Source organism: Cottoperca gobio, unplaced genomic scaffold, assembly GCF_900634415.1.
Source record: "Cottoperca gobio unplaced genomic scaffold, fCotGob3.1 fCotGob3_259arrow_ctg1, whole genome shotgun sequence".
Lineage (NCBI taxonomy): Eukaryota > Metazoa > Chordata > Actinopteri > Perciformes > Bovichtidae > Cottoperca > Cottoperca gobio.
This window is the reverse complement of record NW_021166878.1, coordinates 131,184-148,683: the sequence shown is the minus strand read 5'-3', so window position 1 is coordinate 148,683 and position 17,500 is coordinate 131,184. Positions and strand designations below refer to the sequence as shown.

The window sequence follows — 17,500 nt, the reverse complement described above, 5'->3', positions numbered from 1 at the left end:
CCCGGTCCCGGTGTGGGTCTACGCTCGAGGACTCTGTCCCCACGAGGCGTTAAAGCAGCTTCAGAAGCACCTGCAGGCGGTTTATTCACCTGAGAGGTAAGAAGGATTCATGTTGTAATGTGAAGCTATGGCTCGTGCACAGGTGAGCCTTCATTAGTTAAAAGTGAAGAAGAAGAAGCATGAGTGTTGGACTGTTTTATTTCGTTCATTCTGTAAATGATTCAGTTTAAACATCACAAATGAGCACGAGATGTTCTTAAAGTCCACAAACACATGTTTACTCTGATGAAGGATGAATGAGAAGTAAAGTAAGTGTTCACAAGAGATCCCAGGTAGAACATGGAACACTTTCAGCTCATCACAAGAGATCCCAGGTAGAACATGGAACACTTTCAGCTCATCACAAGAGGTCCCAGGTAGAACATGGAACACTTTCAGCTCATCACAAGAGATCCCAGGTAGAACATGGAACACTTTCAGCTCATCACAAGAGGTCCCAGGTAGAACATGGAACACTTTCAGCTCATCACAAGAGATCCCAGGTAGAACATGGAACACTTTCAGCTCATCACAAGAGGTCCCAGGTAGAACATGGAACACTTTCAGCTCATTGTGATTCACATGAAAGGACCGCAGAATAAAAAGGTGTTTCCAGGACACTAAATGATGTTAATCTGTAAAACAAGATGAATAATCCTGTGATGAGCTGACTGCTATCGCATTAAAACATTAGGTACATGTATTATTTGTATTTTATACACATATTGATACAAATATTCATCACCTACATACATAAACACTCCTCATGCATGCGTCTATATACCTACATTACAACATGTAAACATCTGTAAACTGTGCTGCAAACGTTATTATCCAGCTGTAGAAACCTGAACTTCAGAAAGTGCTCTACAAGTGAAGCTCAGCTCTGTGTACATGCACGAGTGTTCATTTATGTAATCTCGGACATTGTGCAGCGTAAATAGGTATCTGGGACTGTATTGGATAACGTTTGTCAGCAAAGCATTCTGGGAACTGTAGTTGTTGCATACTAATACAGTAACAGTTGTTTAATTTAGACTAAATAAAAAACAATAAAAGTACTTAATACAAAATGAAGATAAAAACGTACAATAAATGTCAACAATCACCACGAAGGATGTTCAGATTATTTTAAATCAAATAAATATATATACTATATACTATATTATCCCAAGTGTGACTCTCGTTCAGTTTTCCCAGAAGCGCGCGCTACAAGTGTTCTGAGTGATTTGAGTGTAACGTATGGATGGGTGTTGTCCCTCGTCCCCTCTGAGTGGGGGCTCCTCCATGCCCACATGTGTTCTAACAGATAAGGAAGGCCACACGTGTAAATCAGACCGTACCTAGAGGACAAACGGAAAGTCTTCTGTGGCTGCTCGTTTGTGTTCCAGCACTATTTTACAGTGTGGTGAATATCAGGGAACGGACGACGCCAACATGTCCCTGAAGGTAACGTTTCCTCTCTCCTGCCATGGGAGCAGCGTCAGCTGGATCTTCATCCAGTTTTAAGACACATCTGACGATGATGAAAAACGACATGAAGATTTTAAAGATGCGTTATTTACGCGACACTCTCCCTTTGAATCTTCTGATCCGTCTGGCCCACATGTAGCACGGGATGTGCACCTTTCTGTACTGAAACAGTGGTTCTGTATTGGGAGATCATGTCCGTCCCAGCTGCAGTCTGTAAAGGGTTACTCACTTTAATACACAGAGAAGCAGCAAGTCTTTCTGCAGATTAATCGATGAGGAAAATGATGGTTGGTCGTTGAGATTATTCTAACTGGCTGGAGCTCAGATGGATTGTATTCCAGTTTAGTGCAGATTTATTACGGACGTTTAAAATGCTCACAGGAAACTTTCCTGGACGGGAGAAATGAAAAGAACTTTATTGTAAATCTTATTTTGTTTTGTACATTTGCAGGAATGTCGCTCAACAAGGAAGTGAAACGAAAGCAAACATTTAATCCCTAAAGTCAATGAATCATTTGTGATAAGATATCAGATGTTCCCTCTGAGCTTTTATTGTGAAAAACTGCTGCAACGACTCGTCGATCCAAAGAAAAGGAAGTCATTTTTGAAATGCTGTGAGATTTGCTGCTCTTCTGTATCTCATGGAAGTGACAGAAAGACCTTGGATTGTGAGGAACTGGGATGGACCTTTGTCACAGTCTTCTGACATTATGTGAAACTACAGCAGCAGTTTGTGTTGGCGGTACTTAAACATAGCGAATAAAGACGTAATCCAGCTGCGGGACAGCCTTTAATCCGGCTGACTTTGTTGAAACTCCTTGACGTCACTCTCATGACTTCTGAATCCTGTTTGTCGGAGCTGGAGAAGCTTCAGGGAGTTTCACGCGACAGCACTGGGCTGCAGTGTTTAACATTAAGAGCACTGAACAGTACTTCCTGTCTGCTGCACACTGGAGCGGAACATACACATTCAGTACTGTATGGCTCATCATGTGCCATGTGACCTTTAACATCCATGATCTGCTCACAGACCTCTTGTCTTCTCAGTACTGCCAGAGATAATTCAGTTAACTACGTGTTAAAGCGGAAACACAAGACTTTCCCTTTCTCACTGCACAGACCCTTTAAGCACTTCAAAGTTCAGGAAGGTTGGGAGAACGTCTTCCCAACTCAGCAGATTAGATCCAAGGAGCACCTGAACGCACCATCGTGCCATTCCAGTTTGGTAATAGAAATGTTCGTGGGTGACGGTTGTTACTCGCTGTGTGTGTCAGCATGCTCCTGATATGATAGCCTGTTAATTAGTAACATGCAGGATTATATAATGTGTGTGTGTGTGTGTGTGTGTGTGTGTGTGTGTGTGTGTGTGTGTGTGTGTGTGTGTGTGTGTGTGTGTGTGTGTGTGTGTGTGTGTGGATCGACTGCTGCTGTCTGGTCAGATCAGTGTTTCCTGTGCGAGTGTTGCACGAGGCGCCGTGCGAGCCGGGCTGTGATGCTCTGACCAGCCGCACATCCTGCAGATAAGACTTCTTATCGCTGCTGGATCTGCACATGACCGTTAAAGTCCAGCGAGGTATATAAAATGCAGTTAATCACAGATATATAAAGTTAAAGATTAATAATATTAATGAAGTATAAAGAGTTAAGAACACTGGTGTGTTGACATGTTGAGCTCCTTTAAAGCTGGACTGCAGGAATTAAAGCTTTTATTTTGACTTGATTGGAGTCTGTGTTGTTGAAGGGGGGGGCGCCTGTGGGGACAGCACACCTGTCTGACCCAGGTGTATAAAGTTCATTTAAAGTGTCTTTTCAGGCTCAAACATGTCACTAACATGAAACTTCATGACTCGCATCAACACTGTTTACATTTAAATATGTAAATGAAGCGTGATGTCATGTCTCTGTTGTGAGTTTATGTTCCTGCGTCATTAACCATTACTCGTGTCAGGTGGAGTTGTGTGGACCTCCCGCTGCGAGCTATACATTTACCTGTCAGAAACAACGTCGGGGATAATAATTGATCATCCACTGTAACGGGGACAGAGCCAGTCGTTACGGCAACAGTTACAGCGCTGTCTTGTGATTGGCCGCTCATGTATCAGATGGACCTTTGAGAAATGAGAGTGGCTGTAAGGCGTTTGTGACTCATTATTATTGTTATCATCTCATCTGGAGCTTGTTCTCTCAGCCTGCTGGTGTTTTCTCTCCGTAACAACGTGTTCCAAACACTGGAAGAGTAAAAGCAGCTGTACAGAACTGTACTGTTCTGTACTGTTCTGTACAATACAGAACAGTACAGAACAGTACAGTACTGTACTGTTCTGTACAATACAGAACAGTACATTACTGTACAGAACAGTACTGTACAGAACAGTACAGTACTGTACTGTTCTGTACTCTACTGTATAGAACTATACAGTACTGTACTGTATAGTTCTATACAGTAGAGTACAGAACAGTACAGTACAGTACTGTACTGTTCTGTTCTGTTCTGTACAGTACTGTTCTGTACTCTACTGTATAGTACTATACAGTACAGTACTGTACTGTACTGTACTGTATAGTACTATACAGTACTGTTCTGTACTCTACTGTATAGTACTATACAGTACAGTACTGTACTGTACTGTACTGTTCTGTACTCTACTGTATAGAACTATACAGTAGAGTACAGAACAGTACTGTACTGTACTGTTCTGTTCTGTTCTGTACAGTACTGTACTCTACAATACAGAACAGTACAGTACTGTACAGTACTGTACTGTACTGTACTGTACTGTACTGTACTGTACTGTACTGTACTGTACAGTACTGTACTGTTCTGTATTGTACAGAACAGTACAGTACTGTACAGAACAGTACTGTACAGAACAGTACAGTACTGTACAGTACTGTACTGTTCTGTACTGTACTGTATAGAACTATACAGTACAGTACTGTACAGAACAGTACAGTACTGTACAGTACTGTACTGTTCTGTATTGTAGAGTACAGTACTGTACAGAACAGAACAGAACAGTACAGTACAGTACTGTTCTGTACTCTACTGTATAGTTCTATACAGTAGAGTACAGAACAGTACAGTACAGTACAGTACTGTACTGTATAGTACTATACAGTAGAGTACAGAACAGTACAGTACAGTACTGTACTGTACAGTACTGTACTGTACTGTTCTGTTCTGTACAGTACTGTTCTGTACTCTACTGTATAGTACTATACAGTACTGTACAGTACTGTATAGTACTATACAGTACTGTTCTGTACTCTACTGTATAGTACTATACAGTACAGTACTGTACTGTACTGTACTGTTCTGTACTCTACTGTATAGAACTATACAGTAGAGTACAGAACAGTACTGTACTGTTCTGTTCTGTACTGTACTGTTCTGTACAGTACTGTACTCTACAATACAGAACAGTACTGTTCTATACAGTACTGTTCTGTTCTGTACTGTACTGTTCTGTACAGAACAGTACAGTACAGTACAGTACAGTTCTGTTCTGTACTGTACTGTATAGTTCTATACAGTACAGAACAGTCAATGGCTTGTTTCTGTAATTTCATTAAATGATTAAATTGCACCGACTTCAGGTGAAGCATACAGTTCGACATATATGGAGAATAAAGTTCCATTTATGAAATGAAAGAATATTTAGTTCTGTTTAAATGGAAGGAGATTCCTATTTGTTCCTGTAATAAGTTCCATACTTTAAAATGTTTTACCAGACGTACATTCTTCTCCCGATGTTATGTGTAAAACACACATTAAGAACGTAAGTATTTATGCCATGCTCTTGCTCAACATGAAGTATGATATAAGAAGTCACGTCTTTAACGTTGATCAGATTACCCGTTTCAGATAAGAAGATTAGTTGTGTAAGACCTCAGATTTGATTTCAGGAAGTCATTTAATTTCCAACATTGCTAAATGTTTGGGAATGTTCTGGGACTTTACACAGGATGTTTTTGACCACAGTTAATCTAATCCAACCCTGCACAGCTGATCACTTTTACATTCATAACCATAATTGGATCAAGTTATGAAGCATGATGGTTCATTTGATCAAAAGTCTGGAAATTCTGCAGGAAAGTACCTCGTTTGCTGTGAGAGTCAGACGCTCAGGGATCCTCGGGCAGAGTGTTTCAGACACTCTGTTTAACCCTTTAGTTAGACAACAGAAGGATGTCCTGTGAACGTGTTAAAGCTGTGCTGCACACGTGTTAGTATACGGAGTATTACTGCAGGGAGGGAAGTCTTACAATATGGATATTAAATATACAGTTGGGTCATGTTAAAGTCGCCGCTGACATTTCGCCTCACTTCCCTCGGCCTACGTGCACGGTGACCAGACGTCATCGTTCGGCTGACCTCACTGATCTCATGCTTCATCGCACTTCTCTGATAACGTACACACGATATATGTCGACGTCTTTACTTTCCATGGAGAAGCTTACGCTCTTTAACACCTTTATTACACACTGTTCAGTGACTAACGGTGTTGCAGCTCAAGGACTTTGAGATGTGACGCTGCTTACACGACTTTACTCTGAAGGTGACGAGCTTTGCTCTCGCAGTCGTATCTCAGAGAGCCATCAGGTGAGGGAGCACTTTGACCACGAGCGCTGTGGGTTTACAGGCCAATAACACCATCACTTCAAATCAAATGTTGTATAACTTTAAAGTGTACACCCCCCCCGGGTCCTTTTTGAGGGACAGGAAGCTTTGAATGGGCTAATAACCTGGAGGGGGAGCGAGGAAGTCTGGAGGAATCAAATCATCCCCCTCGTTTCCTAAATGAATCTGTTGATGAGCTCACAGCCGACACGAGGAATTTAACTCAATCAAACAATATTAGAAACTTGTGTGTGTGTGTGTGTAATTGATGACACATCCCCTGTGAGCACCAGGAGCTTCATAAACTGACTTTTTATCCCGTTCAAGACACTTTTCACATCCTGGCGCTTCTTCACTGGTGTTTTGATGAGCTTCTGTTTGGGTGTGCAGCCGCCATGGCCGTGCAGCCGCCATGGCCGTGCAGCCGCCATGGCCGTGCATCATGGCGGCTGCTTTCGTGTTGAATCTTTGTGGCTTGTTGGCATCTGGGCATGTCTCCATGTATGAACAACTGTAAGTGAGGTGTGTGCACATGCACCCGGTGTTACAGTGATCGAAGTACAACAGGAGGTTATGTAATGTAAACTCTGCTCATGGCTTCTGTAGGTGAGGTGCAGACGTCTTGTGTCGAGGTCAGCTGAGGCTCGGAGATAAAAGCCTTGTTTTTAATCCTGCAGAGATTATTCACTGATTGTCGTGTCAGCGTGGAGGATCAGATGTGCCGCCCGTCCCTCATATGAGCAGACTTTAAACACTCTAAGCTCCCATGTGACTGTGTCACTGTCTCCAGAAGATGTTTTATTGTTTTCTGCTGTTTCTGATGCGATAATACTCCTTCACAAGTAAAAGAGCTGGAGACGTGGAGAGGGAACGCCACGTTAATCACAAAGTCTTTCCCTGAGAGGACCAGGCGCTGCCGTCAGGTCGACACTGAGACCTTAAAGAAGCAGAGAGCCGGTGCTTCAGGGGGAAGTGAGGATCTCTGAAGAATGGAAATAATAAGTAGATTACAACAGAATGTTTATGTGAAATACTTTGAATTTTACTTTGAATTCTCAGGAAAAGATTCAGAATCTGTGGCACAAAGTATTATTCTCTGTGCTCGTCCCTTTATACAACATACATTTATATTCTCCTTTAGCTGCTCGTGACAGAGCCGTCACTAAGCCCTGCCCTGGAGACAGACTTATTCTGGTGTGTGTGTGTGTGTGTGTGTGTGTGTGTGTGTGTGTGTGTGTGTGTGTGTGGATTTATGATTGAGCTCGTTTGTCATTGATTTTTGACGACAGAAAAGTTTGTAAAGTGAACATTTGTTTTTTAATTTACTTTCCTCTTGATATCAGCTGGTCGAACATTTTCACACACACACACACACACACAGCAGCAAATCGTTTCCTCTTCAGGAGAGAAACTACAGGAAAATACTTTTTAATGATAATCAGATCCAAATACATCAGAATCACATGAGAGTGTGTGTGTGTAACAGCTACATTACATAACGCCTCATGTACATATTAAACACTTGTAATATAAAGTTGTGTTGATGTGAGTCATGAAGTGGGGAAGCTTCATGATATCTGTTAGTTACATGTTTGACCCTGTTCACCTGTAGTGTGTACAACATGTATGACTGTTCACCTGTAGTGTGTACAACATGTATGACCCTGTTCACCTGTAGTGTGTACAACATGTATGACCCTGTTCACCTGTAGTGTGTACAACATGTATGACTCTGTTCACCTGTAGTGTGTACAACATGTATGACCCTGTTCACCTGTAGTGTGTACAACATGTATGTTCACCTGTAGTGTGTACAACATGTATGACCCTGTTCACCTGTAGTGTGTACAACATGTATGACTCTGTTCACCTGTAGTGTGTACAACATGTATGACCCTGTTCACCTGTAGTGTGTACAACATGTATGACTCTGTTCACCTGTAGTGTGTACAACATGTATGACCCTGTTCACCTGTAGTGTGTACAACATGTATGACTCTGTTCACCTGTAGTGTGTACAACATGTATGACTCTGTTCACCTGTAGTGTGTACAACATGTATGACTCTGTTCACCTGTAGTGTGTACAACATGTATGACTCTGTTCACCTGTAGTGTGTACAACATGTATGACCCTGTTCACCTGTAGTGTGTACAACATGTATGACTCTGTTCACCTGTAGTGTGTACAACATGTATGACTCTGTTCACCTGTAGTGTGTACAACATGTATGACTCTGTTCACCTGTAGTGTGTACAACATGTATGACTCTGTTCACCTGTAGTGTGTACAACATGTATGACCCTGTTCACCTGTAGTGTGTACAACATGTATGACTCTGTTCACCTGTAGTGTGTACAACATGTATGACTCTGTTCACCTGTAGTGTGTACAACATGTATGACCCTGTTCACCTGTAGTGTGTACAACATGTATGACTCTGTTCACCTGTAGTGTGTACAACATGTATGACCCTGTTCACCTGTAGTGTGTACAACATGTATGACCCTGTTCACCTGTAGTGTGTACAACATGTATGACTCTGTTCACCTGTAGTGTGTACAACATGTATGACCCTGTTCACCTGTAGTGTGTACAACATGTATGACTCTGTTCACCTGTAGTGTGTACAACATGTATGACCCTGTTCACCTGTAGCGAAGCAGATTGATTCCTGATAAAAGCAGACAGAGAAACTTTATAATAACTTCTTTTAAATTTTCGTATGATCCTTTGTTAGTGTGTATTCTCTGTGTTTCCATGGCGGACCTCACATACCACACATGCTCAGTCGTCTCCGACAGACTAAGCTGATTACAGTAATGAGCTTTCTGCAGACCTGAGAAGCCCAAACGTCTCCGTTTCATGTTGAACTATTTCTGTAGCTGGTATACTGTACAACACATCCAACGTTATTAAACTAATCTGCTCAGCTCACACCAGGAACTGTTGTTTGAATAATATGTAATGGGACTGCATGTGTTAAAATGCTTTAACATTAATATTTATTTATTATATCACATATGCTCCACGACCAATGTTTAACTTGAAAAAATCTTTACAATTAATTAATTTATAACTTTTGGATATTTTGTGCATGTGCACACAAATAAAAAAATGTGATTTCATGTTTAAATGTAATATTGGTTATGAACTTCCGTACTGATGGACCATATTTACAATGTGGTATTACAGATGGGTCAAGTGGGATGAAGTCCCGGGAGTAAATTTAAATGACTTTCTATTCTCTTCTTTGTTTTGATGGACATGTGTAGTGTGAGGAATGCACGGTGTAGTGTGAGGAATGCACGGTGTAGTGTGAGGAATGCACGGTGTAGTGTGAGGAATGCGTGGTGTAGTGTGAGGAATGCGCGGTGTAGTGTGGTGTAGTGTGAGGAATGCGCGGTGTAGTGTGAGGAATGCGCGGTGTAGTGTGAGGAATGCACGGTGTAGTGTGAGGAATGCAAGGTGTAGTGTGAGGAATGCGTGGTGTAGTGTGAGGAATGCGCGGTGTAGTGTGGTGTAGTGTGAGGAATGCGCGGTGTAGTGTGAGGAATGCAAGGTGTAGTGTGAGGAATGCACGGTGTAGTGTGAGGAATGCGCGGTGTAGTGTGAGGAATGCGCGGTGTAGTGTGAGGAATGCGCGGTGTAGTGTGAGGAATGCGCGGTGTAGTGTGAGGAATGCGCGGTGTAGTGTAAGGAATGCGCGGTGTAGTGTGGTGTAGTGTGAGGAATGCGCGGTGTAGTGTGAGGAATGCGCGGTGTAGTGTGAGGAATGCACGGTGTAGTGTGAGGAATGCAAGGTGTAGTGTGAGGAATGCACGGTGTAGTGTGAGGAATGCGCGGTGTAGTGTGGTGTAGTGTGAGGAATGCGCGGTGTAGTGTGGTGTAGTGTGAGGAATGCACGGTGTAGTGTGAGGAATGCGCGGTGTAGTGTGAGGAATGCACGGTGTAGTGTGAGGAATGCAAGGTGTAGTGTGAGGAATGCACGGTGTAGTGTGAGGAATGCAAGGTGTAGTGTGAGGAATGCACGGTGTAGTGTGAGGAATGCAAGGTGTAGTGTGAGGAATGCACGGTGTAGTGTGAGGAATGCAAGATGTAGTGTGAGGAATGCACGGTGTAGTGTGAGGAATGCACGGTGTAGTGTGAGGAATGCACAGTGTAGTGTGAGGAATGCACGGTGTACTGTGAGGAATGCACGAATGCACGGTGTACTGTGAGGAATGCACGGTGTACTGTGAGGAATGCAAGGTGTAGTGTGAGGAATGCACGGTGTAGTGTGAGGAATGCAAGGTGAGGAATGCAAGGTGTAGTGTGAGGAATGCACGGTGAGGAATGCAAGGTGTAGTGTGAGGAATGCACGGTGTAGTGTGAGGAATGCAAGGTGTAGTGTGAGGAATGCACGGTGTAGCACGGTGTAGTGTGAGGAATGCACGGTGTAGTGTGAGTGTAGTGTGAGGAATGCACGGTGTAGTGTGAGGAATGCAAGGTGTAGTGTGAGGAATGCACGGTGTAGTGTGAGGAATGCACGGTGTAGCACGGTGTAGTGTGAGGAATGCACGGTGTAGTGTGAGGAATGCACGGTGTAGTGTGAGGAATGCAAGGTGTAGTGTGAGGAATGCACGGTGAGGAATGCAAGGTGTAGTGTGAGGAATGCACGGTGTAGTGTGAGGAATGCAAGGTGTAGTGAGGAATGCACGGTGTAGCACAGTGTAGTGTGAGGAATGCACGGTGTAGTGTGAGGAATGCACGGTGTAGTGTGAGGAATGCACGGTGTAGTGTGAGGAATGCAAGGTGTAGTGTGAGGAATGCACGGTGTAGTGTGAGGAATGCAAGGTGTAGTGTGAGGAATGCAAGGTGTAGTGTGAGGAATGCACGGTGTAGTGTGAGGAATGCATGTTGCAAGTAGCATCACACAGCTGCCCGTTAAGATAAATGCATGTGAGAAACGCCCGGTGGGATCTGAGCTCTTGTGTTTACTTTACCTGAGTCACAGAAAACAAAGCGGTGCATGCAATAAACTATTCTCAGGTGAAGGATATTACCAGAGGACATCATGTGATTTAAAAATGTGGTTTTTTTTACTGACTTGTAAATTATACAGAGACTTTAGATGACGTGACATATTTTTGTGTGTGTTGGCAGGAGGCTGCGGGAAGCGGCTGCAGGAGGCGGCTGCAGGAGGCTGCGGGAAGCTGCTGGAGGAAGCGGCTGCAGGAGGAGGCTGCAGGAGGCTGCGGGAAGCTGCTGGAGGAAGCGGCTGCAGGAGGCGGCTGCAGGAGGCTGCGGGAAGCTGCTGGAGGAGGAGGCTGCAGGAGGAGGCTGCAGGAGGCTGCGGGAAGCTGCTGGAGGAAGCGGCTGCAGGAGGAGGCTGCGGGAAGCTGCTGGAGGAAGCGGCTGCAGGAGGCTGCGGGAAGCTGCTGGAGGAAGCGGCCTGCAGGAGGAGGCTGCGGGAAGCTGCTGGAGGAAGCTGCTGCAGGAGGAGGCTGCGGGAAGCGGCTGCTGGAGGAGGCTGCGGGAAGCGGCTGCAGGAGGAGGCTGCGGGAAGCGGCTGCAGGAGGAGGCTGCGGGAAGCTGCTGGAGGAGGAGGCTGCGGGAGGAGGCTGCGGGAAGCGGCTGCAGGAGGAGGCTGCAGGAGGAGGCTGCAGGAGGAGGCTGCGGGAAGCGGCTGCAGGAGGAGGCTGCGGGAAGCGGCTGCGGGAAGCTGCTGGAGGAGGAGGCGGCTGCAGGAAGCTGCTGGTGGAGGAGGTTTCGGGAAGCTGCAGGTGGAGGAGGCTGCAGGAAGCGGCTGCAGGAGGAGGTTTCGGGAAGCTGCAGGTGGAAGAAGCTTCGGGAAGCTGCGGGAAGCTGCGGGAGGCAGCAAGAGGCTGCAAGATGCTGTGGCTGCTGCTCTGTCTGCTTCCTCCGGTGGGCGGCAGCAGAATCGTCGCCCCGGACGTCACTTATAAAGAAAGACACAGCCACGGTGAGTGCAGGCCGTCAATTTTGTTTTTATTACTTATATTCTGACTTTATGCACACAAACTGTGTTTTTCACAAACATGTTTTTTCTGCCTCTTTCTGGGTCGAGAGTATTATATTATTAGAAATGAAAGTTTTGGGAGCAACTTCAGGAGCTCTTTGTGAACATTATACAAACATAAATAGGCCTGTATGATGTAATATTTACAAAACACAATTACAGTTTATCAGACAGACAAAGCGCTAGGCGTCGACCACAAGAGCAGGAGAGAAAGGAAGATTTGGTTACAAAAATAAACCCTACGTCATGGACTCGTTTTGCTCTTAGTCCAATCAGATTGAAGTATTTAAAAACTGCCAGATTAAAAGAGGAGCAGAGTCGAAGGCGTTTCCTTTCTTTATTGTATTGTCTGTTAGTATGACCTGAGCTAATTGAATCTCCCTTTGGGGTCAATAAAGTTCATCTGTCTACAAAAAAACAAAAAGATTAGTTTGAGGTTTAGTCGACTAAGAATGTCTTGAAAATCTTTTATGCCAAATGACTTATTTCCAAGAAACTTGTGAGCACATGTCTGGAAAGCACATTTAAAGAGGATTCGTTGTTTAGGACTCCAGATGTTCTGCTTCCAGCTCGCGCACATTTCTCTTTGTGACACTAGTCCCCCATCTGTATCCAAATACATGGTCATTTATTTCATCTCTTATTCATTTGAGATGATAAAGACGTTGGCGATATGTTTTGTATTGAGACGACAGGAAGCTGTAAGACTGTCCTGCCCTTCACAGGAAATTACATTCTGAGAAGCTCGTGCAGTCCAGATCCATGAAATTGCATTTCAAGAGAAATAATAACAGAAGTGTCCTTTGCAGGCTTCCATAGTTTGTTTTTAAACGGACACGGACAGAGAACATGCTCACAGTCGGGGGATATATATATATATATATATATTATTGAGTTAATTGAGGACTTCTGTGAGTACGCTTTGGTGGATGCATCCTTCTAACGTTATTATTATTAATACCTCAGACCTCTTCACATCTGTCCGTATTCCAATGTTTTTCTTCTCTGTATTTGTGCTTCGTGTACATATCTTTATACTATATCTTGTATTTACCTGTGTTTCTTGTGCGTATTGTTATTGTGTGTTTTTCATATTATTTGTATAATATTCTATATTTGCCTTTCTTATACGTATTCTTTATTCTTTATTTATTTAAGTGTACTTCCTTCTATTCAATGTTTCTTGCACATATTCTTTTATATTGATCTTTCTTGATACCTGCTTTTATTTGTACTCATTTTCTCTTCCTGTGTTTGTTATTCACTAATTCACCGCAGCAAATTCCTTTTAATGTGAAAACCTAGTGAATAAATAATAACGCAGATTCTGAGTTGCATGTATTGTATAGATGATCACTTGCTGAGAACACAGTGTTGTGCAGTGACGTTCGTGTGTGTGCGATGATTGTGCAGCCAGCTGTGTCTGCCTCTTTCTTTCCACTCAGCTGGACGTGTCAGCAGCTCCTCGCGGCTCAGCGGGGAGATATCGATGAGCTCAGAGCCTCTGACCACTTCCATTACCTTCGTCTCTTCACGTACAAACAGTTTAGAGGGAAGTTTGGACACGTGTGACCTTTCATGTCTCCAGAATTCACTTTTCCAACTTCACCTGCAGTGGATTTGTCCTCCTTCTTTGTGAGAAGTGGAGGTTGTTGATCAGAAGGTCCCTGCAGCGCGGCTGCATGAGCTCCTTACAGCAAACACAACAGGCCTTTTGTTGCCCCTCAGCTGCATGTACACATTCTCCTCTGGATTACTGCTCGCCCCCCGCTGCGCTCATCTGTGGAGGCCACATGATGTCCTGCTGCTTTAATGTAGTCTGTTCCTCTTGTTCTGGACCTTTCACCGTACCACAGTCTTCATCAGGCATCAGTAATGTTTGAACCACAGAGCCAACTTTAAAGCGTGACCCGGTTAACGGCTCCGCAGCGAGCCAGAAAGTGGATCTGGAGTTGAGATTCTCAAATGTCTTGTTCTTTATGAACTTGAACTGTATTTAGTTTATTGTGCAGGTCCGCTATGAAACGGGGGAAAAAGAGAAATACATATGAACTAGAAGTGACCTTGGAGAGCGCAGACCTCCACCAAGGTCGTGGAAAGTAATGCGTGCGTCCGAAACCGTGATTCAGTTCCGCTTGAAAGCGTGACGAGGTCCTCGGCGGCCCGCGCTGCAGCCGTCTACCAGCTTTGATTTCTGTAATCTGCTGACGGACGAACTGAAACAAGGACTTAAGCTCCATGGCGGAGGTGAACGTGTATTTAAATTCAAAGAAATGAAAGAAATAAGTAAAAACTGGTTTTCTCTAACGTCTTCGTTGTCTGGAAATAAATGACACGATCGTATTAATGTTGTTCTTTGAATGTTTCCTTCAGAGGAGGTCGTCGTGACGACGAGGCCTCACATCTTTAACTGCCGCTCGCCCAACATGGAGGACTTCAGCTGCTGGTGGCATCCGCTCGACAACCTGACGGACGGACAGCAGGTCACCTACGTCCTCACCTACTCCATGGAGTACGTGCACGACCTCGTTCGTTAGTTCCACACCTTTACTAACGTGAAGCAGGTGGCGGGCAGATTTGACAAGAGGACGAACACAAAGAGAAAAAGAAAGTGTAGATGACATGCAGCCCTGCTGTATTTAACTGAGATGATCTGCAGACAAAACAATCCAATTCACAAAGATCAAAAATATTGCAAACTTCTTTCTCCGTCGTTTAATTTGTACATAAATGTGCAGATGACTGACGTGTCCTGCAGGAACCAGCCATTAAAGATACTGAAGTTATTATTATTATTCTCACAAGACAACAAATGTTCTTTTCCATCCAACACTATGTTCAGTACACAGCTCCTTTCTTTATACTCTATAGGGAAACATTGGCGACTATATCCTAAGTATAGAAGTTATTTACCTCTTGCTATTGTCCCTAATGTTGCTCATGCTTTATTATTTTACAGTCTGAAGGAGTGTGTTTGAGAACAGATGCATCTGCAGATTATTCCCTCCATGAGTCTTAGAAATCAAGACTAAACAGATTATAAATCTGAGACGCTGGAAACATTCATTTCTACAGAAAAATGACCAAAATAATGAATAATAAATATTCTTTCCTTTTGATTTATGGAATAAATCGTTGCATCTTTATAAAGTGTCCTCATTGCAAAGTTTATTCAATTTAAAATATGGAAACCGGGTAAAGAAAACGAGCCTCAGATCAAAAGCAGTTTCTGGGTCGTATAGATTTTCTGTCGCGCTCCACCGCGTCAGCGAGAGGCTTTTAACAGGTCGATATCTCAGGCCCCTGAACGCAGCCCCACACGGCACACGTCAGAGAAGCTGCAGAGTAATCAGGACACATTCGACCCGCCGGGCAGCGGCCACAGCTCCATCGATGCCTCGCTCTCCTGCACCGACGTAAGTCTGCATGACGTGAGGAGAAAAGGTCGGAAACAGCCGGGAAATAAAAAGTGTTGTTTCTGAGACGGAGTTTGCATCCAGCAGATTAAATAAAACAATAATAAAATAACTTTACAGGATGTAGATCATTACAGTACTGACACGATAACTTCCTGCTCCCAGATCTTCTGGCACGAGACACAAACACAATGGCACAAGAGTTTCTCCAGGGATAATGGGAAGGAAACATGTCAAATGTAAATGATTATTAAATAAAAGACTTTCCTCTAATGTTCACAGTAAGGGCCCCAAACACGAGTGTCCGGACTACGTGACCGCCGGCCCCGACAGCTGCCACTTCGACAGCAGCCACACGTCCATCTGGAAGATCTACTGTCTGAACGTGACCGCCGTCACCGCACACGGGAACTACACTTCCCAGGAGCACTGCCTGGACGTGGCAGAGATAGGTGAGGACTGGCTTTACAGGGCATGCCTCCTTTAATACACAACACCGTTTATAAGACAGAAACTGTAAAAACATAAACTATCGTCGGATCTGATTTCCTGACGGTCCTTTAACGAAGCAAATCTAATGAACGAGTGATATTTCAACGAAAGCACTTTATTCTACAAGTCTCATTTTGAATTTCAGCAAAACTTAAAGATTTTACACGAACCAGCTCCTGTGAGCTAAGAGCTGCAGTGTGGTGGTGCATCATGGGAGCTTGATGTGGTGGTGCAGCAGTGGTGCATCATGGGAGTTTGATGTGGTGGTGCAGCAGCGGTGCATCATGGGAGTTCTTCTCTCCTCTGATTCAAAGGTTAAACATCAGAGTTTCTCCTGCACGCTGTTCGGCTGCCGCTGACGTTTGTCAGCTTGTTTCTGTGAGAACTTAAGATCCAGACGTCCAGGACTAAAATCCTTCATCCTTCAAATATAGAGTTAAAAACACCAGGATGTAGAAACTCACTACATATACAACACAGGACTGATGACACCATGACAGGAGAGAGAGGAAACGTTACCTTCAGGAACATTACACATGTCTCTGTCTCACTACATATACAACACAGGACTGATGACACCATGACAGGTGAGAGAGGAAACGTTACCTTCAGGGACATTACACATGTCTCTGTCTCACTACATATACAACACAGGACTGATGACACCATGACAGGAGAGAGAGGAAACGTTACCTTCAGGGACATTACACATTTCTCTGCCTCACTACATATACAACACAGGACTGATGACACCATGACAGGAGAGAGGAAACGTTACCTTCAGGGACATTACACATGTCTCTGTCTCACTACATATACAACACAGGACTGATGACACCATGACAGGAGAGAGACGAAACGTTACCTTCAGGGACATTACACATGTCTCTGTCTCACTACATATACAACACAGGACTGATGACACCATGACAGGAGAGAGAGGAAACGTTACCTTCAGGAACATTACACATTTCTCTGTCTCACTACATATACAACACAGGACTGATGACACCAACAGGAGAGAGAGGAAACGTTACCTTCAGGGACATTACAGGAGAGCAGGAGGAAGGAACGTACCTTCATGGAACATGACACATTTCTCTGTCCTCCACTACATATTACAACACAGGACTGATGACACCATGAAGGAGAGAGAGGAAACGTAACCTTCAGGAACATTACACATTTTCCTCTGTCTCACTACATATACAACACAGGACTGATGACACCATGACAGGAGAGAGACGGAAACGTTACCTTCAGGAACATTACACATGTCTTCTGTCTCACTACATATACAACACAGGACTGATGACACCATGACAGGAGAGAGAGGAAACGTACCTTCAGGGACATTACAAATGTCTCTGTCTCACTACATATACAACACAGGACTGATGACACCATGACAGGAGAGAGAGGAAACGTTGCCTTCAG

At 44.0% G+C, this 17,500-nt stretch overlaps 1 protein-coding gene across 1 annotated transcript; it reads left to right on the top strand.

Annotated features, from left to right (window-relative positions):
• Positions 1-11,831: 11,831 nt before the first annotated feature.
• On the top strand, positions 11,832-16,058 carry LOC115005121 (prolactin receptor-like). The gene is made up of 3 exons (XM_029426932.1): positions 11,832-12,098; positions 14,529-14,667; positions 15,854-16,058. Exons 1-3 carry the CDS (start codon positions 12,008-12,010, stop codon positions 16,056-16,058), a joined length of 435 nt encoding a protein of 144 aa, XP_029282792.1. The 5' UTR covers positions 11,832-12,007.
• Positions 16,059-17,500: the final 1,442 nt, after the last annotated feature.